Source organism: Lepisma saccharinum, chromosome 2 (assembly GCF_977018435.1).
Source record: "Lepisma saccharinum chromosome 2, izLepSacc3.1, whole genome shotgun sequence".
Classification (NCBI taxonomy): Eukaryota; Metazoa; Arthropoda; class Insecta; order Zygentoma; family Lepismatidae; genus Lepisma; species Lepisma saccharinum.
This window is the reverse complement of record NC_139230.1, coordinates 105,220,742-105,247,102: the sequence shown is the minus strand read 5'-3', so window position 1 is coordinate 105,247,102 and position 26,361 is coordinate 105,220,742. Positions and strand designations below refer to the sequence as shown.

At 35.8% G+C, this 26,361-nt stretch overlaps 1 protein-coding gene across 5 annotated transcripts in view; it reads left to right on the top strand.

The window, feature by feature from the left end:
• Nucleotides 1–26,361, top strand: part of Ca-alpha1D (Ca[2+]-channel protein alpha[[1]] subunit D) — a 1,588,055-nt gene that overhangs the window by 453,723 nt on the left and 1,107,971 nt on the right. For all 5 annotated transcript variants that reach the window (XM_083117527.1, XM_083117525.1, XM_083117526.1 and 2 more), the window contains exon 9: nucleotides 12,353–12,513. In XM_083117527.1, the coding sequence (XP_082973653.1) occupies nucleotides 12,353–12,513 (161 nt within the window). The remainder of the gene's footprint in view (nucleotides 1–12,352; nucleotides 12,514–26,361) is intronic.

Sequence of the window (26,361 nt, the reverse complement as noted above, 5' to 3'; positions counted from 1 at the left end):
AAATTGAGTTAATAATAAAATGAAAACAACTTAGAGATGTTGTGTAAGTTGATGTGAATATAATTGATCTAAACTGCACCATAATGGTTAACGAAGTGGTCCTTTTATAACAGAACTATGAAAGGTTTGAGTTACGGTATCAGCTCACTTCAGTGACTTTCAGTGACTCAGATCTATCTTTACAGTGCATGTTAAACATAGGGTGCGCAGACCCTCTGATTAGGGGGGGGGGGGGCAAAAGCCTTGAAAGTTCAGTCGGGAAAGAAAAACTTCACTTTATCTCACTGTTTATTGCATTGATGGCTATATGTGTGTGTGTGTGTGTGTGTGTATATGACATTATTTATATACATTACATAATCAATTCATCCGCCCCATAACAAACCAACAGCAAAAATGATATAAATTGTCTCTGAAATATGCGCGCTCCTTTTCCTCCAAACCAAGCTGTTACAGGAGCAACTGTCTGAAGTACTAATTGTTCTTACACACTGTCTGGTAATTTACAATGGACTACAGAAAATAAATTACGAGCGAAGCGAGCAAGAAAATTTCACGATCCAAATTTTTGCAAAGTGAAAACAGTATTGATTTAATATGGCGCAAAAAATTGACGGGACGCCATGGCGTTCTCTTTTACAATTTTTCTCATTCAGATACTTCAGCGTCCAGGGACAACTCCCGCCGTCCCCTAGCTATGACTATGAACTTGACAAGACTGTAAGAAAAGCAGATATTGCGAGCAAACCGAGCAAGAAAATTTTACGAAATATATTTTTGTTTGTATATAAAATTTGAAATCGAGGGGGCAATTGCCCTTCTGTGCCACCCTACAGGTGCTCCTGGCTGTCTGGAAAAAATGACGATAGAAAGACGTGAAAACTAATTCCATTTTGAGTATCCTATTGTCCTGCTACTCTTAATTTCTGCTAGTTTTACTTTCTCTTACTTCAATGTTTGCCCTCCTAGAATTGATTTCCGTCCAAGGTTGGGATAAGGGAATGCCCCTCTGCCTCCTTGTGGTTGCGCCACTGCAACCCCTTCCCCGTAGTTGCTTTGAATTTTCATCGGCTTGAGACACTTCATTTTTTCAATAATATTGTTTAATAAGTCATAAGATTCCTCTACACTAAATTTCTAGTTGAAAGTATAATAATGTAGGGGCATGGAACGTCTAGAAGCGGGGCAAGGATTACCACACCTCCCTCTTCGAAAACGAATATCAACCTAAAAGTATATATTTCACACGTATAATTTGATTTCAGTCATAGTAATTTACATTAATTATTATGTAATGGAGGGACGCAAGTATTCGATAATTTCAAATTCAAGTGGTGTTTTAGTGTAGTGGGGCAGCACTATTATCGGGGTAATATGCCCCACGGAGAAATATAATATTACGTCGTTCGGAAAGTAAGTTCCATCATGCCATAAAAAGAAAAATATAAATAGTAATATCATGATCTTTATAGGGGTGAGAATATATACATGGTACAACATTCACACATAATCGCTATAAGAATTCAAGCACGCATCACAGCGAGATACCAAGTTGGTTATACCCCTATCATAGAACGTTTCCGCCTGAATGGAGAACCACTGGGAAACAACTCCAACAACTCTTCCCCCTCCTCACTATACCGTTTCAAAAACTAATGCACTTCCCATTGTTTCCTTTTTGGCATTTTCGGAGAGCTGGTGAGGGACCCAACGGTTACACAATTTGCGAAATTTCAAATTTACTATTACAATTTCATACAGCACAGTTCTGGAGATTTGTGGAAACTCTAATGACAGCTCAGACAAAGTGAATCGTCTGTTCTCCCTAATCTGCTCTTCCACTAAACGAACCAAATTGGGATTCACAACAGACGGTCGACCACTTCGTTCTTCATCATGAACACTAACCCGTCCACCTCGAAACCGTCTCACCCATCTTCTTACTATTGAAGCACTCATTATTCCTTCTCCATACACCTCACAAATCTGACGGTGGATATCCGTAGCTGGAACATTACGTGCATCCAGAAAACGGATCACGGACCGCACCTCACACGTGGCGGGAGTTTGGATTGTCCGAAACACAACAACAACGCACTACGCACTACTCTCCTGACCAACTTGCCTCAGACTGACGTCTGGACTTCATCAAGGTTGTGGCTACACAAGGCGCATGCGCATTCACACTGCCCCGCTTGCAGCGCCACGGTATTCATCAGTGGAACTTACTTTCCGAACGACGTAATATCTTGCTTGTCCCTATGTGGAAAAAATCTGCGAACGTCCGTGAGCCCCTTGCCCCGCCGTGCGCACACCTATGAATATGACTTGGACTTCAGTAGGTTATTGAATCAAATATTCGTAACAAAATCTGGACAAATTATGATTTCTCTGAAAATCAATCAATCTTACCCACAAATAAATGATTGGCCTTGCACTTGTAAAATATGTGAACTTCTAATCTTTACTAATCTATACTAATTTGTAAATTCTCAGTAAACACGCAAACTATTGTTTGGTAGACTGTTAGGACTTTACTCTTTTAGCTGTTAGGGTGTACTTTTACACTTTAAATACATAAAGCTTGAACTTATTGGAAATGCTGCACTACCATTACAAGGCGTTCAAAATTATGAAAGAATGAGAAATCCGAAGTGTTTTATACAGCTTACGAAACCGGTTTTATGACCTGATTCTGTGAAAGAAGATAACAGAACGTTGTCCAGAACTTGCACAAAATTCGGGGATCTCACATTAAATCTATTCCAATCCAACTTAACAGCTTAACCTACTTAATGCATTTAACATTTGCGAGCTTTATGAACTGTGTTCAAGTTTCAAAAACATAAAAGAGAAAAATCTTGTTCAAAACAGGTCAGGAACGACTCGTTCCAACCTTGTACAAGGGCAAAGTGAAACTATAATGAACGACTGATTTGTAATACAAATTCCGATGTACGTACGCCAGTGAAATACGAAAATTTGATTTAGTTTATTTGATTTAGTTTATTTTACTTCGCGTTTTGTGCCTCTTGGCTAATTTGCGAAGATGGGGATGAGTGATGAAATGATGTGAAATTGATGAATGGACATTCACAAACAACCAAGCCCGACCGGGATTCGAACCCGGGACCCTTGGCGTCGCAGCTCGATGTGCTAACCACTCGGCCACAGGGTCGGGCTAAAATACGAAAATAATCTCACAGGAACGATAGTAGAGCCTTTTTATGCAATATCGATTTAATGCCAGAATATAATCTATATCAAGGTATTTCATGCTCTAGTAATAATCACAAAAACTGTAATATATGCATTATGCCTAATTTAATATAACATTCTCTTCTGATTTTACAATTGCAAACAATTATGAAACTTCGTTTGTAAGGAAAAATGCGTGCTGCGTTGTAAAGGTAGACAAGTTGAAGCGATATTCTCACAAAAATTATATCGGAAGGTATTTCCTCAACATATAAATAAATCAAACATTCTGCATCACTCTTGCATATTGCAAACGTTTTGCTTTTGATGGATTAAGCAACAAGCATTTAAATATAATACTTACCTTTCAGTTTTTTTTCCGATGTTTCCTTCTTCCAACATTTACTGGGATTCGTTATTCTCTGGTAACTTGGTTTAACTTTCACAATTTCGAAGCACTCGCATTGATCATATCGTTAGAAAGCACGGAGTGAAATCTCGGCAACAGTGTTGGCTAAAATCTGCACCACGGACTAAATTGCGACGAAACGCCACTTCAAAAATTTTGATGATAAACACTACTCTCTGAAGATACGAAATGTTCTCATTTTTTCACATAGAATTTCAGATGCTTGCGGGAAGAAAATGTGATCTTTGTTTCACCACGAAATCTTCCATACTAGTCATAAAAGAAACAAAATGCACCGGTAATGACCAAACTACCACTTCAGCGCCATCTGTACGCAGAAGTTTGAACATGACGGAGACCTTTTATTTTCTGTTATTTACTTATATACCGTCAATCGTAACAAAATTATAAGGCTCAAATTTTTTAGTGAATAAAACAATCTTTTATATCGGAAAATTTCTTCCTTACCGAATCTATATTAGTTGTACGATTATATTTTGAAATTTGGGCCTATGCTTTAACATGGCTTTAGAACCCCCTTAAAGTCCTGGCAGTATATAGAGTTTCACAAATATATGTGGTTTAGAAACAAGCAAGATATTTCTATTTCATGTAAATTGGGATATTTAGTTTTCATTCTTATCCAGAATTTTGAATTATTCTATTAATTTAAAGTACTAAATTCCTGTCCTTTGTCCGATGAAAATTCAATAAGTTCAAGGGTTTCTTCATGGGAAACTATGTGCAATCTCATTGTGCGGATTTAAATTTTTATTAAATACATTTTTATTATATTTATTATTATGATGATTACTAATATTAACGTTTATTAAAATAAGCATTTATTATTTTATTAATTTAATAAATCAGAAATTAGCCTTAAAAATTTAAACCAAATCAAATATACGATTCACAATCCACGTATATTTCCTGCGGGGATCCTCATGTTTAAGATAATACTTTTCAAACAAGAACTACAAGATCTTCAGATTAGCTGCTATAATATCTGAAAGAGAATTCTAGTAACAGAAATAATTTGCTTCCACAATATAATCAACATACGATTCTAACGTTCTACTGTTTCCTTCTGCAGTCATATCAGGCCTGAGTTACAGTTTATTTCGCTGAAACATGGCAGCTTGGCTACACATTTATTATCCTGGAAATAATGGAACAGCCCAAGATCCTTTTGTAGTTCATATAACCTCTTAAGAAGTTTACAGCAGGACAGCCAACGAATTTCCTAATGGAAAAGAAGATTTTGATTATCAGAGCCCATTTCATTACACAATGCTATTTAGAGTCTTGTATCTAAAGCACTGTTTCACATATAATTTTAACAGATTGAGACAGGACTTCATTAAACTCAGTTTCAGTTTCTCGAGACCTGGTTTTGCTTATAAAGTAGCAATGTGTTGAGAGTAAGTTATTGTCGCCATACATTTAATTTCAATGACGACACCTGAATTTCTACCTATGAACCATTCCATGTGAAAGTGAACAAACAAGGTTAGTTTAATTTATATTCAAAGTATCACTTATGAAATGAAATTAAAGGGAAAACTATGCAGAATTAAAATGATTTATTAATACAAACATTAGTTTCAAAGCTTGTGGATAACATATTTATTTATTTGAAAAATCCTGAATACAGAAAAATCCATTTTATATCAGGATATCAACCGGAAAAGAAATAAACAAAATAATAAGATGGACACATACACACACATATACATATATAACAAGAATAATAACAACTAGGGCAAAATAATATTATTTTTGTTTCAAACCTATTACATTTTGTAGTAGAATAGGGATTTTATGTGTGGTGTTTCCACTTAATTTATTTTCGTTATGATATAGTAATGTACCATAAGAAAAATAAATTTATTTTAATTTCTTTCTAATTGTGTAATTTCTGAACGTTAGTTTGAAGAATCTATTTATGATAATTGAAGCAGCCCGCCGAATAACGCTGTATGGCACTTTTGGGAATGTGCTGAGTTACCAGTGGAATCATGCTGCTGCCCTACGGCTACAGGCTACAAGCTGGCCAGTCATAAGGTCGGATGTTGCTCAAAGATTGATACTGTGTTTGTATAAGGTTTTATGCTTTTTCTACTGTAGTCCAGTAACATACAACAGGTTTTATCTGTTGTTCTCGCATTCACTGAAATGTCCCATACAGCGTTATTAGGTGGGATACTTTAATTTTTGTAGCTTTGTATTGTTTCATAATCCTACAAAGTAAATAATGTGCATGGTGTCACCCGCCACAAAATTTGCCACACCCGTCACAGACAAAAATTGTTTATAAAGAAGCATGTAGTAATATTATTATGAACTAATTGTCGAGTAAAGTTTGCTTTTAGAAAATAAAATAAAATTGTTTCAGTAAACCCATATATTTCACAGTTTTCTGAAAGGCCGAGGAAGGTCCTGAAGTCAAGTCTCAGAAGTGACACGCCAGCCACAATTACAAGAAAAGTATATTCTGTACCTGAAAATTGAAATTGGAAGGAAATATTCTGAAATTAAATAACTTTCATCAAGGAAAATGAAATTACATGAACTGATAGAGTTATGTGTTGAAGGTGTTAAGAAAATAATTTTAAAATGAATGTAAATTTGTCTGTATGTCACACTCGTTACAGTAGAATTGTCAGTACAAACTACAAGGCAATTTTTCATTTCAAGACCTCTATGTTCAATGAAACCATTTAGAATTTTGAATATTTCACTTGTTGTGTGCGTAGGTAATTCAGAAACACTTAAAATGTATTCCTTCCATTCACTTTCATCATGGTCATAATCATCCTAAGTATGCTGAGGTTCTGAATATCTGTAGATTCGTCCAGTTGTAACGCAAACAATTTCAACTTTTTTTAAAATGAGTTCAGTTTCTGAATCTCATATCACACCATCAGATATCCATGTTTTTAACTGTCGGCAGTGAGAAGTTATCTTTCATTTTACTTGATACAGACTGGTCTAATACTTCATTGCAAGCAGCAATTAAAGAAGGTTTTATGATTTCTTCAAAAATGGAATACAGTCTTTTACAATTAGCTATTTGTAATGATATTAAATAGGATGATGTCAGAAGTAAATTGTCGGTGGTTGAAGGTTCAGAAATAGATTAATTTTGCATTATATGTGCATCTATTTTATGCATAAAAATGTCAATGGATTTGTTTACTAGATCGGAATGTTTAGTGCTGAGATGTTGGATAAGACGCGATGGTTCCAGCTCCAAGAACAATAGCACAAATGACACATTGAAGTCGAGGCAATTGGTCAGTGTCAGGACATTGTATGAAACCAAATTTTAAGTAGATGTCCACGCAATGTTGAGTTTTCCTTTTGTGTGTTGATGGTACACATTTGTACACATTGAAGATTGCCCCGAAGGCCTGCCCACAAGCATTTTCAATAAGAGATTTCTTACATTACGGATCACAGAGCATTACGGATCGATCTAAGGTTATCGGGACGTAGCCTAACTCAAAAACTGTTGCAGTTACGAACGTGCAAACAACAGCAGATCACACTGTTATCTTTTATCTTACTCGCGAACTGCCTAGTTGGCGTGTCTGTGAGAAGTGATTGTTCTTAAGAGCCATTGTTTTGAAATTCGAACAAAGTGAGATATTTGTATTTTTGAGTAGCTTGATTTTTTTATGTGTTGAAGTAGGTCATGAAAAATGAATATTGTGCAATTTTGAGACCTTGAAATATTTTTCCCTTCCCTGCAGAAAATGTCAAATTTCAAGGTCAGACCGTCCATTTTTCATGAAAAGTGAAACGTGAGTAAGTTCGGAGTGCTGTATCTTTGGAAATCAAAAACATCCCAAAATTTGGTTTTGATATACTGTTAAAATAAGACTGTTTAAAATTAGATAACTTTTCCTCATTACAGCTTTTATTTCGAAAAATTCAGGAACATAATTTGGATTATCCAGGCCTGCAGTTAATTTTCAACTAATTCAACTGGGCCCCCCCTCTCTTCATCATTCAATATCTTTCTATGATTTGTGAAGAAACTTGATTAAATGGGATAACTATACCTGGAAATGTTCTAATTAGTTCATGGAACATGCTCCGTGGTTAAGAGTCGTTGTCAACTGATCTTCTTGCCTGATTTGTTTATGTTCAGAATGCCGCAATGATTTACTTACGAGCAAACATTTGGCCAGGTGGGTAGAAAATATTACATTGCAACTGCTACAAGTACAGACTTTTACATAAAGTTATGTTTTATTTGGTACTACAACAATACAGAATCATTTACAAACATACTCTTATCGCAACATAGACAGTGGCGTGCCTAAAGGGGGGCTGGTGGGAATAATAACCCACCCCCCTTTGGCTCAGTAAAAAGAATGTCAAAGGCAGGGAAAGATGGCAAAAAGATGGCTGCCCAATAAAAATTGTATAGCTCCTCCCCCCTTTCGAAAATCCTTGGTACGCCACTCTATATAGTTTAGTAGAGTTTGTTTTTAAGCCCACTTTATTCACAGGAAGGCTAATCGGGACTGGGGACTTGCAGTTAAAAGTGGGATCCGAACAATTTCTACCTCAACCTTGCATCAAACCCGGGACCCCTTAATTACAAGAGGCGACATTACCACTATGCTATCCATCAAAGAAAGAAAAATGAAAACTGTCCCACAACTTGTCAAGACATGGGCTGCAGTGGCGCAAACACAGGGGGGCAGGGGGCATTGCCCCCCACCTTCGACGGAAGTCAATTATAGGGGGGTAAGGGGGCAAACATTGACTGCCAAGGACACCTGCAGGGGTGCACAGAGGAATATTGCCCTCTTCGATTTCAAATTTTATGCAAATAAAAGTTACATTTCCTAAAATTTTCTTGTTCGTTTCGCTCGCAAGTTTTGCTTTTCTAAGTTTCGTCAAGTTCAGAGCGGGAGGGGCGGCGGGAGTCGTCCGGACGCCGAATAATCTAAATGAAAAAAAAGTTGTGAAAGAGAGAATGCCTTTGCGCCCTGTGATATTATTTGTGCTTTATTAGGGGCAAATAGGGGGGGCAAACATTGACGGCCAAGGGCAACTGCAGGGGGTGCATAGAGGAGCAATTGTCTCCTTCGATTTCAAATCTTATGCACATTAAAATACATTTCACAAAATTTTCTTGCTCGCTTCGTTCGCAAAGCCTACTTATCTCGGTATCGTTAGTTCAAAGCCGTAGCTAGGGGGCGGCGGGAGTCGGCCATTCGGAATTTCCAAAAAAAGTAAAATTTCGTTAGAAGGAATAAAAAAGCCAAAAATTTTATATTTTGTAGAGAAAGAGCATGTCTTTGCAATGATTTTCAACATCAAAAGTTTTTGGTTCCATCATACCCACATGATGAAAATTCAGATTTTCGTAACCCAGTTTTCCCACCACAGAAATTAGGCTACAAATCCATTATTAGTCTTTTTATAGGCATTTGTAAAATTTTTGAGTGCTCATGTATTTTTTCTGAAATCCGCATTATTTCATTGAACTTTGTGTAAAATTTCAAAGAGATCTGATGATTGGTGAAGGAGAAAATAAATAAAAATGTAAGCAAGGGTATCTTGTGTCGAGGGTCTCAAGAGTGACAGAAAACACTGATTTGATGACATTTCAAAGTGCTGTAAAACGAAAACCGTTTGAGATAGAGTGAAAAAAAAATATGGGGTTTCTTTCAACCATAAAGGAAAGGTGTTTACCAAATTTAATCGAAATCGGAGTTGGTGGGTTTCATGACCTCGTTGAAATGGCGTGGAATGACCCGTTAGCATGTAGCATATCTATTTTCTTATTTTATGTCGTTTCATGTTGCATATGTGTAAAACATACATATGTTGTATATGAAAAATATACATGTTATATGTACAAAAAATAATTATCTTCGGAATGCATTTATCATTCGTTTTCTGCCATTCAAAAATACAGTTTGTGTGCATGTTTTCCATTATTAGCTAATGTGAAATTGACTGTGTTGAAATAATATTTCAAATAGTTTGTTCCAAACAAATGGTTTAGTACCGACATCTACCCTCTCTTTGCGTAATTTATGATGATTATAACGTTTTTGATACTACTACTACTACTACTACTACTACTACTACTATCACTAGTAGTAATAATAATAATGCCATTATTATTGTTATTATTGGTGTTGTTGTTTGTACGTTTATCCTGGTACTTATCCTCCAGACAAAAATTCGTGGTTGGGCCTCTGATGGGTTGTTCCATTTGGAGCAAAGAAAAGTAGGAGAAAGTGCTGTTCCACTTTTTTGATAGGGGAGGAAGTGTGATAATTTACATTGACATTCTTAACGTTTTAAACCTTTTGTTCTCGAAAATGGGACAAGGCCCTAAAGTTTTCTCATTTCCACGTGTTAGTACATATATTCAGCAAAAGATGGCATACTTAGTTTTTTTCTTGCTTGATGCTGTTTTGAGATAAGTCTAAATCTAAAGTTGCTAATTTCGCCATTTTTGTGTATTTCAAGGGTTATATCTGCTAACAGCATCAATATCCAAGTAATGTGCTATATCAGGCAGCTTGTTCTAATAGTAAGCTTCAATCCCAGTTAACAAATCTTTAGGGTACTGTTGCTTAACCAAGAAATTAAGGGCCGAAAACAGGAAAAAACTGCCGCATAACAATGGAAAGCATCAATGTCCCATCAAAACAATTGAATATATATAAGCAAGCAGTCTTATTTTAACACTATATCAAAACAATAGTTTGGCCTCCCCGATGGGGCAGTGGTAGCGTCCTCGCTAATCCGTGGTCGCGTTGTCGCCTTGTAATCAAGGGGTCCCGGGTTCGATGCCCGGTGGAGGCTCATAGTGACATAGTGGTTCGGATCCCACTTTAAACTGTAGGTCCAGTCCCGATTAGCCTTACTGTGCATAAACTGGACTTAAAACACCAATTCAATTCAATCCAAAACAAAAGTTTGGGATGTTGTTGAAATGATTTACTTCCGTTTCACCGAATCCCACTTCGCCGTAAGTCCCAGATACAAATGTCACACTTAAGCAAAATTCTTGGCAAAGAGAGAATTTCCGTTGCGCTAAATGTTTTGAAGGGAGGGAACTTTCTCTCTGTTGGGAAATTTCAGGGACTGAAATGAGAGATATTTTAAAAGATGTCAGAAACTCATTGTACAATTTCATTGGTCAATGAAAGTTAATGTTAAGTAGTATTTCTTTTAGTGTATCATTTAGCAGGCAGTTCCTTCTTAGTAAGTGTCAGAACCATTTTTTCCTTTTCTTGATCACTTCCAGCATTTCTCTTCTTTCAGCAACACTTTCGAACACAGCTTTATTTCCTACTGTGCCTATCCAGTTCACACGCTCCATTGTATGCCATAGCCACATCGAGGTAGTTTTGAGTTACTTTGTACAAAGCCGAGACAAGAAAGTTAATAAACTTTACAGATACTAAAATACATGTGTGTAGTTTGTATATCTCTAGCTCAGACACTCTGTGTAATGTTATCAACACTTTTTTATAAAATATAGTCATCCTCTTTCGGACGGGATCATGCCCTCGGGGCCTTCCCGCTAAACCCACAAATGCATTTATCTTCTTCACATTTATTTTCATCTCGAATGCTCACAGTGGGCACTTAAGTATTCACCGTCCTCTCGTCTTCTGCTAACAAGGCCATGTCATTCCATTTTTCATCCTCCTATTATTACCCTTAGAAACACTATTCTGGAAACAGTTCTTTACTAACTATTCAAAATAGATGTTGAATAACGTAGGTGATGGGTAGCATCCTTCTCGTACTCCTCTCCCAATTTCACTTCCCTCTGTCGTTTCACTTCAACTCATTGTTTCACGTAATATTGTCTATGAGGGGTCCTAGGTTCGATACCCGGTGGAGGCACATAGTGGTACGGATCCCACTTCAAACTGTAGGTTCAGTCCCGATTAGTCTTACTGTGCATAAAGTGGACTAAAAACACGAAATTAATCAATCAACCAATCAATATTGCTTATGAGTTTCCTCTCTTTCCAATCGGCACCAATCCTGTCAGTATGCATTCAAGTTTCATCCAATTCACTTTTTCAAGTGCGTTCTCCATATCCACTGATACTATGAATACTTCTTTTCTCTAGGTATCTTTCGCCGTATAACTTTTTATATAAGTTTTCTGTTTGTTTATAAAAATTAAACGGACGTTCTTTGATCTCGAACATCTGAAATTTCCCAGCGGAGGGAGAATTCCCTCTCTTTAATATATTCGGCGAATCGGTTAAAGCCCTTTCACTGAGCTGTGCAGTTTTCTTACATTTCTGACTAATCACGACGATGTGGAGGAATGACAGATGACATGGATGAAATAGCGTGGTCCTCTCACTATTATGTTTTTCTTGCCTATTTGCGTTTTTCAAAAATTGTACAATTTGATATAAAATTACTTAGTATATCTGACATTCATAATAAGTTGGTAAGAGGAAGAGAGTCTCTAAGTGTAACATCGTGCAATATTGTGACTCAACTACAAACATTTTACCATGAGTAATTTACTGCTTAATTTGGATTTAATCAGTTCCGTTGTTTCCACTCAAATTAATTTCCTGCAGAATAATTAGTTAAATTCTTACAAATGGAAAGTAAAATGATGTATCATATTTAAATTTGTGTATTATTTGGAGAAATGCTAATTTAATAATTTATGTTATATTCCTCATACGTAAAGTTTTCAAGATATATTCTGTGCTTTTGTTCCAGAGAATTTTCCAAGGAAAGAGAGAAAGCTAAAGCTCGTGGTGATTTTCATAAACTTAGAGAGAAGCAGCAGATTGAAGAAGACTTGCGTGGTTACTTAGACTGGATAACACAGGCTGAAGATATAGAACCAGAAGGGGAGGAAAGAGCACAAGATGGGAAGTGTAAGAAACAATTTTAGTTTTTTAATGGCTTTCGAGCATTAATGTTTGTTTTAGGCTTAATTGTTTAAAATAAACATGGACAGAAAGTTAAAAGAAATGTGGGTGTATGCATGGACGTCCGCAGGATTTTTTCCAGGGAGGGGCAAGGAACATATTTTTTTTTCCAGGGGGGGGGAAACAAGGCACATTTTCTCCACAAATAGTGTTGTTCCCTAAAAAAACATTGCTTAAATTAGAATTTATGGTGTTCATGCAATAATTAACACACATTATTGTGACTAAAATGAAATTATATGTGTGAAATACATAATTTTTGGTTGACTTTCATTTTCTAGGGGGGCCACGGACACCCCTTGCCCCCCCTTCCGGACGCCCATGGGTGTATGTTAGTTAAGCTAAGAGTTCTCGCCTTTGGTACTTGCGATCCCGGGTTCCATTCCCGATGGGAGAACCCAAAATGTCAGTATTGACCAAGCATCGCAGGAAGCCAGAAAACAGCGGCTATGGTGCACTGACTACGTGTCACCCAATGAAAAAGCCGATGGTCATTCCCTGGCCCTCAGAGGGCAGTTGTGCCATGGAGTTTAGTCTAATATGTTAGTTATAATTACTTTTTAATAGTAATTCTGTTACGAGTGTCATCCTTTAACTGTCTTTCGAAATACATTTTTACTATGCATAGAAAGTAACTTATGTCAACTAACTCTGATTATGAAATGCACGTTTACAAACGATTTTCAACAAAAATATCAACTTTTCAAAAATTAGAGTTTGTTCTTTATACAATTATATAATATAAATTATAATATAATATGAATTACTGTTAATAATACCTTGTCCAATTTTCTTTGCTTGACACAAGTTCCATTTTAGTAAAAAAAAATAGTGGTATAAGAGATTTCGATTACAAATATATTTTTAAATGATACCATAAACTTAATGGAAGTAAGTGTACACAGGTAAAGAAATATATTAATGTTGAACTATGTAAGCACAATACACAACATACTTAAACCTCCATATCAAGCTAACTGTGTATATAAATAAAATATTTGAGGGACCGAGATGAGTTATGCAGATGAATTTGCAGTTTTAATAATATTTTTTGAGTATTCATGCAATTCACACATGATAATTCAGTGTGTTTCAAAAGTTGCAATATCCAAAATTTGAAAGTTTGAAAATTTATATCATGAAAACCATAAGAGAAATTTACAATTGTTTTTCTTTTTTTTCTTTTCTTTCTTCAAATTTAAGGCCTAATCCATTGAAATATGTTTCCATGCTTAACATTATCCGTTTACTCCATACACAAAATTATATAAAAATAATTACTTTCTGGAGCCAGCGTTAAAATTTTCCAGAATTCCACTCCTCGGTGAGAAATAATATAAGAAATTATCGAAGGGCTAAAATTAGAAGTCTGATGACTTAATCTGTCATCATTGGATGAATTTATATCTGACGATTATATGGATTAAGTTTAAAAAAAGTGCCAATTAGGAGCACATTACCTTAGCTGGCTACACTATCAGGTCGAAATATTCTCAGCAGACACAGGTAACATGTGACTAAATATTGGACATACATACCTTTACGTGAAAAATCATAAATCATAATTTTGCACCGAAATTGGACTCTTGAGAGGATCCTACGCTACCCTGGCTACCCTGACTTCTCTTCATCAACTCCCCGTCGCTTGTTGTCGACCGCTGAACTAGCACCACGCCAAAACTAATAACAATTATGTAGGTTTTTTTATTAGTTCATTAATATTCACATGATTTTAGGACAGGATCTAATAACAAAATAATACAGTTACTTCAGAGATTTTTAAAAACATTTTTTTATAAACGTTTTTTTCCCCCTAAGGCAAGTTAGACGCGTCCCTACATTTTATAACAAGAAAAATCTGCAAAGCTCTGTTCTCAAAAGTTTATTGAGTCAGAATGGCGTATTCATTAAAGCAGCGCGTATGCATTGTTGAAGAGTATTTTAACATTTATTTATATACTCGTGTGCAAGAGCTGTTCCAAGAAAAGTAGCCTGGTTTTACTGTAATTACAAAGCAACAAGTTTACGACTGATGCGTCCATTTCGGGAAATCGAATGTGCATGAAGTGTATGTAGGTTCTGGCAAATTTATTAACTCAATGATTCATTTAATGATTTAATCGGAACATTTGATGTCCAAACTGTAATGATAGAAAATTAATAGGAATTAAAGGAATGTACTGCACAGGTTCGTTTAGTAGTCGCATTTATGATTCGCTCGAGACGATGTATGGCAGCTGCCATGCAACGAGAAAGTTGCCAGGAGCATACAATATTACATTTAAAAGTCCAATTTCAGTGGAAACGTGTGATTTGTGAATCTTTACGTAAATATATGGCCTTTATTTAGGCACATGTTGCTTGCGTTTTCTGACAAGAGTTCGACCTGCTAGTGTTTGTGACAAGTACGTTATTTTTATGCTATACTACTGTCGCTTACGTAAAATAACTTACTCGTTGCTATCCTTTGTAACGGGAAGCGCGCTGTTCAATGTACAAGTATATTGAACGGGTCATTAAGGTAGCGGGGTTCAAATCCGCTTTTATTAACATTATATGCAAGTACCAATGACCCAAATCTAAGTATGTTAATTCTGAAAGCTGCAAACTGAAAGTCCAATAAGTACGTACATTAATATCAACGTAATGTAGGTAAGTCAGTGTTCAGTTAAAAAAGGTAAAGAAAATCCCCTTTCCCCCACTTTTTCTGGAAATTACTATTTACCACCGACTATTCCACCATACGTTAATATTCCACATATTCCCATAATCCCAATTTTTTAGGTTCCACTGAAACAATATAAAAGGAAGAATCAAGAACCCAATTGCTCGAACGTTAAATCTGGGTTAACTCAAACTTGTCGAAAGTGTTGGGGAATCGTCTAGTTCTCCTTTTCGGCAAGTTGCGTACGCCCGTTAGAACCACAGATATCCACGCACATTCCACTCACTCACTTGTCTAGTCTTTAAGTATCCGTAACAAAGGGATTTTTTAAATTTATTCAAGAAAATGTTATTTAACAGGTATTTTTTATAAACTATGCAATCGAAGTAACAAAACTTGTTAACAAGGTTAATTATTTCAACAGGTATCCATTCACATACTTTTAATGATAACCACGAAGTATTTTAAAACTTTCAACGAACAACAGTGACTTATGTTTAGTCGTAGTATATCTTTCTCATAATATTAATTCAGTACAAAATTCCAATCAATAATAATTCCATCACAAGAATATCAATTCCCACTTGATTAAATTTTAAAGCAACCTTTTTTTTGTGCTGCCACACGTAACAGTATTCAAACCTAAATATCCAAAAACAAGTCATTCACTCGTCATTTATCCACTTCATAATACAACATTTAAAAAGGTATATTCATATTCTGCGGAGATAGAATCACGCATACTTACACTCAAAATGCACAGGTCGTACGTAAGTAAGTCACCAGCTTAGTACTTGAAGGAATTATTTTATTACGTCGCGGTCAGCCTCGGAGTACATAATGATGCCCACAACGTTTAACTGAGTAGTATTGCAATCCTCGATCCTATAGATTAAATGTACGATTGCAATTACTGCAACCAAATTACTCCATCGACGACGAAAAGCCACTTAAACAAATTCCGTTCCCCTTTGCGTAAGGCAGGCAATCCCAGTTGAATTTGGAATTGTTGCTCAGGTGTGGTTACCCCCACACCCCCTATACGCCTCCATGGCGTGGTGCTATGCACAGGGGAGCACTTTACTTTTTACCTTTATTGTTGCTCAGGCGAAACGGTGATGAATCGCTAGCCACACCTAAGCCGTGTAAAAAGGCGGGATGGAGTTGGACCACTACTCCGCGAGGCTTGAGAGAAAAACTTGTACTTTCTGCTTCGTATTAAGAGAAGCTTGGTCGACAGAAAGTAAAAATCACGCATGTGCGATCAAGAATTTAGGACAGAGGACGAGACCTCTATCGAGTTTCTTGCGCGCAGGCGGAAAGTAACTTAAACGTAAAAAAAGAACGGAATTTTTGCGGTGACTTAATCACTTCACTCGCACAACAAAAGGGAAGAGTGAAGCTGTGGCGGGCAGATATTAACAATAACTGTTATCTAATCGCCACAACTTGCCATCTAATGTGATATGACCCTAAAGTAGCACTTTTTCAATTAACCCATACAATCGCTAGTCATACAGGTAAATCCATTAAATGTTGAACGTGACGAATATTGGTTACAAAGGACAGTCATCAGACGTCTAACTTTGACCCTTCCGTAATTTCTTATATATTTTTCTCACCAAAAAGTGACATTCTGGAAGAATTTTAACCCTGCCTTCCGACAATTAATATTTGTGATAATTTTCTGTATGGAGTAAACTGATAATGTTAAGCATGGAAAAATATCTAAGTGGATGAGGCTTTATAATGCAGAAAACTCGTGTAAATATTTCGTACGGTCTTTATGATATAAATTTTCAAAATTTGGGATGCGCGACTATTGAAACACTCTGCAGCATTAAAATTCGGAAAACTATTTTTTTTATTTCAGTAATTTTGTTCAATTCGTAAGTATTATTAGTTTATGTATAACTTTAATACCTATTATTTGTAAATTCAAATTTAAAATTGGACGCCAAAGGGATCAGGAGTAATGTTAGATTTAGTTTAGGTTAGGTGAGGTTAGGGTAAGTTAGTCAATTTTGATAGACAAATTACTATAATTCAAAGGTAAAAGTATACCAGAAATGATACACAATATTGTTTGAATTCAAGTACATGAAGCTGATATTTGCATTCCCAGTTCATATAAATACAGAATGATTCGAAAGTCAGGTCCCATAAGCAACCCCGTTATTATCAAAGACGAAACAAAACAGTTAACAATGCACACATATCGAGAACTGGAAAGAGGGGAAAGTTGTTGGAAATAGATGATTTTCAATATAAAGTGGTTGAATTTTCAATGTAGCATGCATCTTTCAGGCTGAACACTGATACGAGCCTCATTGGTAGCAAAATTTATCTCATATTCTGTTCTGGACAAAATTGAACTGCAGTGCACTAGGCTGGATACAGTAAAGCGTAATGGTAATATTCTTATACTCCATCTTCATCCAAACGGAAGATTCAAAATAGTATCAATAGAAGAAAAAGTAAGCGGTCATATTTTCTGTTTGTGTCAAAACTTGATTGTTCTTAATTTACCTCTCGCTGGTCGTGAAATTATACATGGTATGTCTGTCATTTAACGTAAATTTGAGGAAAAAATACACGACATTTCAAACATTAAATAACAATGACACACGATAACACTCTCTGCTCATTTCAGATCCATATCTGAAGATGTATTTTCATTATTGTTCACCTCGCTGTGCAAGCTTTGTTCTTGTTTATTATTATTATGGAAACATAATTTATGGATTGATTTCCTATCGTCTTCAATCTTTCCGCATATGTTCATTTGCAACACATTTTTAAAGCAAATATTTGTGAGTACAACCATGGCACAAGAGCTGAACTACGTTCAAGTCTGTTGATGGGAGAAAATTTGCAGGTTAACTTTGACCTCAGATGGCAGGAACTTAATCTCAATTCAACTTTTATACCATACAGAATCAGAGTTCAGCGTGAATGCAGGTCAGTTTTACTGGCAAATCGGTGATAATTTGTTTTATACCATTGGCCCTTATAGTGGCACATTATATAAGGTTGGGCAATGAAGTATGTACCATGTTATCTGAACAGGAATGTGCATACTACATCGACTCTTTGAGGCCCCCTCGATAGCGTAGTGGTAAATTCGTCGCCTTGTAATGAAAGGGTGTCGTTCGATTCAGCAACCGGAGGGATAGGCAAAAACCAGAAGGGAGGGGGGAAATTCTACCTTCATGTTTCGCAGAGATTTGTCACCTTTATTAGAAACTATCTTTTCAATGTCCGCATTAGGTTTTATTAGCAGGAAATTCTTAATGCAGACAACACATGTTTGTCAACAATTTGTGATCGTTAGACTGTTTTATTTATGTTCATAATGGAGAAAACAGCTGTTCGTAAAGGTAAGTGTTGCCAAACATTGCTAAAATCCAAGAACACCCACCTCCCCAGTCAACAAGGTAATGTTACCACAACGTTGTGGCAACGTTAGCCCCTAACATACCTAACGTTGTTACAACGTTGAATGTATGTTGATACAACGTTGTGAAAACGTTGTGTCAACGTTTAAGGGTCATTTTTTTCAACGTTGCTGCAACGTTGGTTAACAACGTTATCACAACATATACTGAACATTATGTAGCAACGTTAGGTATGTCAGGGGTTAACATTACCTTGCTGCCTGTGTAATTTACAAATATAACAATGCATATTTAAAATATGGTTATTTCGCATGGTAAGCTATTAGCAATCTTGCCAAGCCATTTTTGTATATAATACATATGCGTAACAGGAAAAACTCATGTTTGTAACGTCACAGTTTCTCTTTACATATTATAAAAACTTTTCCTGCTCCACCAAAATAGGCAATTGTTAGTCTGGAGATTTTGATGAATTAACCAATCTCTAACTACACTGCAGTACTTAGCTCCTGATTATATAGTCTGGAATGAAAATATTTATCATGGGAGTTTCACTTGTATTCAACACATTTCATTTTCTGATCTTCCTTACAACTTCAATATTCACACATCTTTCGAAGGATAATAAAACACATTTTTTCACTAATTACAATCGAAAGCATCCTTATTTGTGTTACTAAAAGTTATGTTTGTTTTCATTTGAGTCGCACTGCCATCTAGTGTACGCTCTAGGAAATATAAGGTTTGGTGGTCAGTGCACACACAAATTCAGATTAAACAAAAAACTCCGATCTGACGCTTGTGGCGCTCATGGTGGTGATCATCCAAACTAAAGCGTATTCAGTGGAATGTTTTTTGTAACGTTGATGCAACGTTATCACAACGTTGTTCCCCTACATACGACATTCATGATAAATACAACACGCATACAACGTTGTGGCAACGTTATCACAACGTTGTTCCCCTACGTACAACATTCATCATAAATACAACATTCATACAACGTTGTGGCAACGTTAGTGTGTTGACTGGGTCTATATATTTCTCTTTCAATACGAGTCGCATTGTAATTCAATAAGTACCATTTGAAGGTCAGGATTCTTCACACATCTTCAAAACAAAAGGGAGCAGTGAACAAGTAAAATTGACCTTCGCACTCTTTGAAGTCTTGACACCTGTTTTCAAAATCATCAACGTATTTTTACTTTGAACGAGTATCGGCTTAAATCAGATTCACACACAGATTGACCGTTGGTAATCCTGACAAGTTGAGAAATGACTTAAATAATAACTTAAAATATTAACTTAGATAAAGGAAGACTGTACGTACCTTTGCAAAACAGCCTCCATTTGCTTGCAAATATTTTCTGTTGTGTCACGGAGAGGAAACATTTCAAGTAGTTATTTTGTGCAGACATGCTGATTGAGATGAGAATCGCTGATTTTTAAAATGTTTGATTTTATTTTGTATTTAGCCTCACTGTTCTTCCACGTTTGCCTAATAGGGAGGACGAGTGATGATGACGAAATTATTGAAGGGACACACACAAAGAACACCCATACCCAGGCCGGGATTCGAACCCGTGATCACTGGTGCTTTAGCACGCTGTGCTAACCACTCCGCCACAGAGGTCGGCAACTGTATTTCTTAACAAAGAAATGTTCCAGAATGAATTCACTTTATCGGGGCACAAAATTGCCATGCTCTTTATTATTCACTTCGCAACACAAGAAAAGACAATCTCCCATTTTAGTTGAAAAAATCTATATTCCTCTTCTATAGTCCTTATCTTACTCCCATTCAAAGGCCTGGTTGTCCGAAACTTCACCAGAAACTGACCCCTTCAAGACGAACCCTTCACAATCATGAATGTGACTCGCTGGCAACAAAAAGTATGAACACATTCCTCCCCCAGCCATCAAGATATGTTTATACTTCAGGACTGACACAAAAAATCAGCTTGGTTATTCAACACCAAATCTACCTCTTACTGGAATGCAATAATGTATCTATGTAGATAAAATAGGTCAATCTGATGAAGTTCGGCGGAGTCGAAACATGTTTCATGAGAAAGGAAAAAGAGGGACAACTACATACGTATGTATAGAGAGTCCTGATGCTGCGGGGTGCATGCGGCCCACGGCTGTGAGTTTGACATGGCTGAGTAAATCAAATTTCGGTTGTGGTAAATGCAAAGTAGATAGAGATTTACGTACTGGGAAACAGGTATAAGATAAAGGAGATTTTAAAAGAAATTTTAATAGTAGTAAATTTAGATAAAGAAAACGGCGATTATAACAGCGGTTAAATTATATTTGATGCTATAAATTTTAGAGGCGAACCTTTAATACCTGACAAAATTTAACTCCAACCAATATTGTTATCTGAGGGTTTTGCTCTTGGCACTATTTCTCAAGTTACTGGTCTTGAGGAATCCTTTATTCGTTATCTTATGAAGTGTAGTAGTTAATATTTAATCTTACATTTAATAAATAGAAAAAAAAGATTAAATGGAGATTAAGATGAACTAAAATTAAAAAATCATAAACCCAAAATAGGATTATTAGAATTAGCAAGAGTATTTGGTAATATATCTGCAGCATGCAAAGCAATGGGATGTAGTAGCTTCATTCCACTTGGGTATATGTATAGATCTTTTTACACATATAATGGATCGCCAATATAATGTTTAAAAACAACATTATCAATTGAAAAATCTCGTTTAATTTTCGTACGTTTTGACTATTAACTGATTCTGGGCAATTAGTTGCATAACTTACTATCCTTACCGCTTCTCGATACCACAAAAATACCATTAAATAGTATAAATTAGCATACCAATACTTACAATTTGTGAATATTGTTTATTCCATTTATTTTCAAAAATTTCTAAAGCAAGATGGGCTTCTTCCTCTGTTGCAGAAGTATAAATTGGCTTCAAATCATTGGTTCAATTTGCAAATTTCAAATTGTGTGACTTCTACCATACTCATTTGATCTCTCAAAAAATATATTCTATGTAACATCCTTAATATTTTCGGGATCTAATGTTGAAGTTGGCTCATCGAAAAACAACATTTCCGGATTCATCATAAAAGCTCTTGCTATTGTGACGCGCAGCTTCTGCATTGATTTTTCTCGTTTCAGTGGATTAAATACAGAAAAATAAGATGAATTACAAATACTTCAAACAAAATTACACGGTTTCACAAAATCTTTGAAAATAAATGTAATCATTTATTTAATATTTTGAAAAAAATCTTTGAAAGAATTGTCTCAAACTGAAAATCTAGGTACCGAAAATATTGAAAAGTTTTTCAATCAAACAGTAAGAACATCTCTAAATATATTATCGTGAGCACTTGGAAAAGCGTATCAAGAACAAATAAAAACGAAATACAATTCCATATTTGGCGGTGCTATTGTAGAAAAATCCTTACACGTTTCTACAATAATTGAGAGAAAAGTGAAATATGCAAAATATCATGGTGATATTTGTCTTGGTTCTTTAGAAATACGCCTTCAAGCATTGCTGAAATTCACGGAAAGGTGTGCAGGCATGGCTTTCTGCTCACGCCGTAAACTTACCGTGGGCCGTGAAAGCGATAGCAAAATGTAATTAGTTACTGTAAACACTAGAATCTTATAACTTACACAGCAAAAGCGTGTGCTCCATTTCTTGCAGATTAATTATGTCCTAACAATCGAGCAGAATTTACTGTAATTCAGTCACTTGGTAGAGGAAGAGGGTCTATCCTTTAGATTGCCAAAGAAATATTGGTAACAATAGGGATGGGCACCATCGACTAAATTCCACAGTCGAATAATTAGTCGTTAGTTGAAAAAAAATATCTACTAATTACTCGAAAATAAATAGTCGACTACTTGTTCGACTAATATTAATCGAAGTTATCATTCGACTAATATTAGCCGAAGTAATTGTTCGATTAATATTAGTCGGAGTAGTTGTTTGTCTAATATAAATCGAATTAGTTGGGAACGATAAGTCGAAGTAGTCGTTTGACTAACGTATTTCACCGCAGAATCGTCACAGATTTTATGTCTTTTTTTATTTAAAAAAAAAGTGGTGTGCGACCATTGTGTGAACTTTTAAAAAGAAATCGTTCCGGCGTCATCCACACTTAAAAGTTGTTCATTTACTATGTAAACTGCCTTTGGTGCAATATTAGGATGCAAGAATGCTCGTGAATACGTTAAAATTGAATATTCTAAATCGATGCACAACGTTTCATTGTGATAAGGAACATTTTTCCGATCTGAAAAAGAAAGAGAAAACAATAGTATTTTTACTGAACTACATATTGCATTGCAGTCGAAATATAACACTTGAGAAAATTTACTAAAGTGTTGCGAAATATAAGCTTAAATAATAATAATAATAATACTAATACTAATAATAATAATAATAACAACAATAATAATGCTCTGTGTCCAAAGATCATGCGCCCCTTTCATTGGTTTCGTTATCTGACAAGCTTATACGACTATTATCAGATGAAAGGTTATACCGTCGAATTAAAAATTATAGATACTCGAGTTTGAACTGCAATTTAAAATTAACCAGTAGACCTACATCAAAATTTAGCTCATTCAATTCTGCGTTAATCTATGCTAACCAATTTCTTTTTGAGTAGGGGAACTAGGGGGGAAATAGTCACTTTAAGAACATGGGCACAAATAAAGTTATTGCGTCACAGCGTAAGCTGTGTGCGGTGCAAGAAGTCAACTGTAGGTTAAGAACATCGGTGGATTCTTGATTGTCACGTGTATCTGCGTTCATATCTGAGCTGGCAAAAATAAACGTTCTGGGCCTGTTTAAACGGTACTTCTTGATATTGTACTAAAAAATACAGCTGATGTTATTATTGACTACTATGAGTTAAGATCTGAACTGAATATTGCTTGAGATAATGCTATATGGATGTAGTAACAACAAAGCTAGAACAGGGGATCATGTACTATGAAGTGCATCATGGTGTTGCAGCTCCTCTAACGCAGTACAACTTACATAAAAGGTTGCAATTCGAGAGAAAATGAGCACAACAATTCGGTGTAATATGGCCACTTTAGAAATATTAGCTCCGAAGCCATATAATCTTATTTTAACTTCATAAATTTCCAAAAAGGAAGTGTGTTACTCATGACCCTTCATAATCCATAACAAATTCACATCGTATTTTATTGACGGATGCACGTAACGACGACAGTCAATGCAGTTGAAAGTTGGTATGGTGAGGAATTCATTTGATGCCACCTTGTTCCTTGCGGTATCGTAATCATTGTGTTGGTATCCAGGAAGAATACATTTAATCTGTCATACTTGTAAGGAGGATGAGGAAATTTGAAGACTGCAGGCGTGCGCAGACTTCCTGATTAAGGGGGGCAAAAGCCTTGATGAACGTTAAGTCGGAGAAAGAAGAACCTAATTTAATCTCACTGTTTTATTGTATTGAACTTGGGCGTATAGTGTGTCCGGACCCACCGAGAATCACTCTATTAGAAGAATACCAGCTTCCGTGGCACCAAAGTTCTCTGTTCCCCTCCCCCTTTATTTTCCTTCTCTGTGGTTCAGACTAATTTACATATAAACATGATTTCGTACAGCAGATTCAAAGCAACTACACATAATTTATTCCTTTTCAATATGTTACCAATTTATTCTGCGACCACATAGGTGTAACACAACTAGGCTAACGAACAAAATGCGTGAGTCTTAATAACAAGTAATTTTCTGGAGAACGAAGTGAGATAGTCTAATTACACAGGAAATAAATCCTTAGTAGTTGCTTGGAACTTTCGTCGGCTTGAAAATACTTTATATTTTTAAGGGAATAACATTGTTTAATAACGGTAATAAGATTTATCTACACTAAATTTCTAAGTGAGAGTATCAGGAGGGGCAACCGATCCCTTGTCTCCCCCATGTGCACACTCCTATTTTCAGGATTGATATGCATTCATTCAGTGCTATCCTGTGACTAATTGTTACGTGTATATTTCCTTAAATGTATCCATCAACATAACTGCCTATTCCCCCACAGGGTGCTCATATTAATTAAGAGATGTATTGAAATAGAAATGAGATTGCAAAATGAAGATCATTCTTTGCACAGTATCTGGTAATACTCATGAGTAAAATCCTCTTTCTGTAAAGGAACAAAATATGCACAAACAAAAGTCCGCAAAACCGATATTACCCCCACTGGCAAATTTTGAAAACCTGAAAATTTATAATTGTGTTTTAAACCTTTCTGTCTGCACCCTACAGAATTTTGTAACGATCGGACAACCCGTTTTTGATTTACAAAATTTCAGAGAGAGCGATTGTTTGTTAACTCCAAATAACCTGCCCTTTTATTGTTCTCACTGCGGTAAAAAATATAAAGCATACTCGAAAAAAAATTGGTTAGCATAGATTAATGCAGAATTGAATAAGCTAAATTTTTGATGTAACTCCTTTTTATGTAGTAGGTCTTCTCGTTAATTCTTAATTGGAATCCAAACTCAAGTAACTACAATTTATAATCGGATCGTCACTTTATGCAATTTTTTTTAATTAAACGAAATAATTCATAACATGATGAAATTTGGTATATAACATCTTTGTAACACTAATAACAACATACCAAAAGTCCCTTGCCGTCAACCGTACGCTACGTCCGTCATATTGAAAAATGGCGGACAATGAAAGTTTTCACGAAATAAAGGAACTCTAATTCATAATAAGCTGAAATTTGGTGTATAGCTTATTTGTAACATTAATAACAACATACCAAAACTCCCCGGCGATCACCCGTACGTTAAGTACGCCATATTGAAAAATGGCGGATAAATTCTAGATTTCACTAACTACAGAACTAATTGACAATAGCTTGCTGTTGGATATACTGTATATCCTTCGCATAACACTACTAACATCAATTACAACATGTTACGTTTTCTTCAGATCATTGATACGGTAGGTAATGGCGCCATATTGGTAGCACGGCGAATAATTTCAATATTTCGCATGAGAATGGAATTGATTTGTAACAGAATGTAATTTGGCAAATGTGTTTGGTATGTAAGGTATGACAGACAATATTCTTTAATATTTGCCGTCTCATCATACAGGCTATTGTTTTCACGTGCCTCGTTCTCCTCACAAACTATGGTAATGCACACTTGTAGGTAACACACCACAAAATACATATCTGAATAATAGAGTTCGTCGCTTTCATTGTCTTCAAGTTGGTCATCGATGTCTTCATCATTGTCTACTCTAGAAACACTGAAAACAGAAATGAAATTCGTACAGGAAACACCTGGCAAGGGACACATAATCTGCTTGCATGCAACTACATGTACATTCTCCATCACAGTTTTTGGTAGATCCTCATGAAATTAAATTCAGTATATCGTTTGGGGAAGGTGGTATGAAAGTGGTGACAGGGGCTATAACTTGATATATTATAGTTTCAGGTGGCAGGTGATTTTATCGCCAGTCAAATGCCATTTCTAAGAAATACTAGAAACAAATCCAGATTAATTACTCACCTTTCTTCAAAGTTAGTAGAAGCGTTCCTGTAAAACTTTCCCCTGGCGATACTGACGTCATAATCGTTCAACCTGCCACTGGACACGATATTAGAGGTACAAAGGTACCAATTTGCTTGTTATTCCCACTGCCTTAACTAACTCAGAATATAATGTGTTTTTCTTTGTTCTTA